Here is a 2,194-nt window from a genome sequence, read left to right on the forward strand (position 1 = left end):
AAGAATAAGTTAGAATACGAGGAGCACGTCTATAAGGTCCTATAACGACTCTATAAGGCTAGCCTCTAGGCCAATATTAAGAAGTTAGAATTTAGTGTAAAGCGTATAAAGTACTTAGGGTTTATTATTAGTATAGACGGAATCGAGGCTAATCTGGAAAAGACGGCTGTAATTAATTAGTGGGAACTATTACGGACTGTAAAAGGGATATAGTTATTCTTAAGCTTCTATAACTTCTACTAACGCTTTATTAAAAACTATAGTAGGATTACTTAGCCCCTTAGCCGCCTTACTATAAAGGACTAGCCCTTTTACTTTAACACCGTATATAAGCAGGCTTTTAATAAGCTTAAGAAACGACTGGTCTCCGCTCCCTTACTCAGCCACTTTAACTTAGAACGGCCCTTAATACTAGAAACAGATGCCTTAGATAGTATTATTGCTAGTATTTATTCCCAGAAGTAGACGGACGGAGAATAGTACCCTATTGCTTACTACTTAAAGACTATAATAAATGCTAAGCTAAACTACCTAATCCATAATAAAGAAATATTAGCTATTATCTCTAGCTTTTAGCACTAGCGAGTATAGCTAAAAGGGACCCTTAAGCCTATTTAGGTAGTTTCGGATTATAAGGCTTTAAAATACTTTATAATAACTAAGGCCCTTATAGCCCGGCAAGCGCGCTAGGTAGACGTTCTATCTTAGTTTAACTTCCTAATTATATATAGGCTAGGCGCCACTAACCGTGCGGACGTTCTTATAAGACGTAAATAGGACCTAAATAACCAGATAGCCGTAAAGATCTTATTACGAACCTAGACGCTACTATAACTAGAGTACCTTAACCCCCGGATACGGAAAGAACTAAGTATTAAATCTTTAAGCGCCGAGATATATCCCATTAACCCTATGGAATTTGACCTTATTAATAAACTACTATAAGTAAACCGTACGGACCCTTCTCTACAGGAATACCGCGAAAAGGCAAAGGATATTACTAGCCTATAGTCCCTTAAAAATGGACTACTTAAGCACTGAAAATGGCTAGTAGTAGTAGAGGAACGGAACTTATAAACCTAGCTTATTACTAAAGTATATACCTAGGTCTCTACGGCCTACCCTAGAAAAAATAAAACCCGTAAGATTATTAGTGACCGCTACTACTGGCCTAAAATAGTTATAGATATTAACCGTTATATACGGAACTGTAACGACTGCCGTAGATCTACGATTCTACGAGATAAGACCCTAGGACTATTAAAACCTCTCCCAATACCCGACCGCCCCTAGTAGTATATCTCTATAGACTTCTATAAGCTACCTATACATTAGGAAAAAAAATTTTAGGCACGTTGTTGCAAGCGAAAATCGGGGTCTGCAAAACCTGCGTAAGTCGCAATTTGCGGCGATTCGTAGCAAATTGCTACAAACACGCAGCTACGTATAAGTAGCCTATGCAAATTGCTATAAATACGCAGCTACTTATAAGTAGCCTATGCGAATTGCTGCAAATTACCGCAAATTGCTATAAATACGCAGAAGCTCCGCACGAAGCTCTATACGAAGCTCTGCACGAAGCTCTACACAAAGCTCTGCACGAAGCTCTACACGAAGCTCTATACGAAGCTCTACACAAAGCTCTACACAAAGTTCTACACGAAGCTCTACACGAAGTTCTACACGAAGCTCTATACGAAGCTCTACACGAAACTCTGCGCAAAGCTCTACGTATAGAGGCTCTGCACGAGGCTCTACGCGAAGCTCTGCGTACGGAGGCTCTACACGAAGCTCCGCATAACACATTACTATCGGGTCCCCGCTATATTCCCGATAGCCTCTATACATAGGTAGCCACCTTATTTTTTACCCTTCCTTCCTTATATCCTCCCTACCTAGAGAGGCACTAGAATGGCAGCTAGTAGACGACCATCGCCAGAACTAGATAACCGTCACCAGAACTAGACGACTGTCCCTAGAGCCAGACGACCGTCCCCAGAGCTAGACGACCGTCACTAGAGCTAGATGATCGTCGCAAGAGCCAGACAACCGTCGCTAGAGCCAGACGACCGTCGCTAGAGCTAGACGATTGTCGCTAGAGCTAGACGACTGTCGTTAGAGCTAGATACAGCTCTGTGCACGACCAGCTTCACCCCCCCTTTGGCGAGATTTCAAATTCGCTACGGGCATCTAA

At 41.8% G+C, this 2,194-nt stretch overlaps 1 protein-coding gene across 1 annotated transcript; it reads left to right on the forward strand.

The window, feature by feature from the left end:
- Positions 1–330: 330 nt before the first annotated feature.
- K441DRAFT_427745 (uncharacterized protein) lies at positions 331–576 on the forward strand (the record flags this gene model as incomplete). Its single annotated transcript, XM_067641598.1, is given in 3 exon segments — positions 331–445; positions 460–461; positions 481–576. Coding segments are annotated over 3 exon segments (213 nt in total), but the record flags the coding sequence as incomplete, so codon positions are not given.
- Positions 577–2,194: the final 1,618 nt, after the last annotated feature.

The sequence above is a fragment of the Cenococcum geophilum genome, assembly GCF_001692895.1.
Source record: "Cenococcum geophilum 1.58 unplaced genomic scaffold K441scaffold_58, whole genome shotgun sequence".
NCBI classification, from domain to species: Eukaryota; Fungi; Ascomycota; class Dothideomycetes; order Gloniales; family Gloniaceae; genus Cenococcum; species Cenococcum geophilum.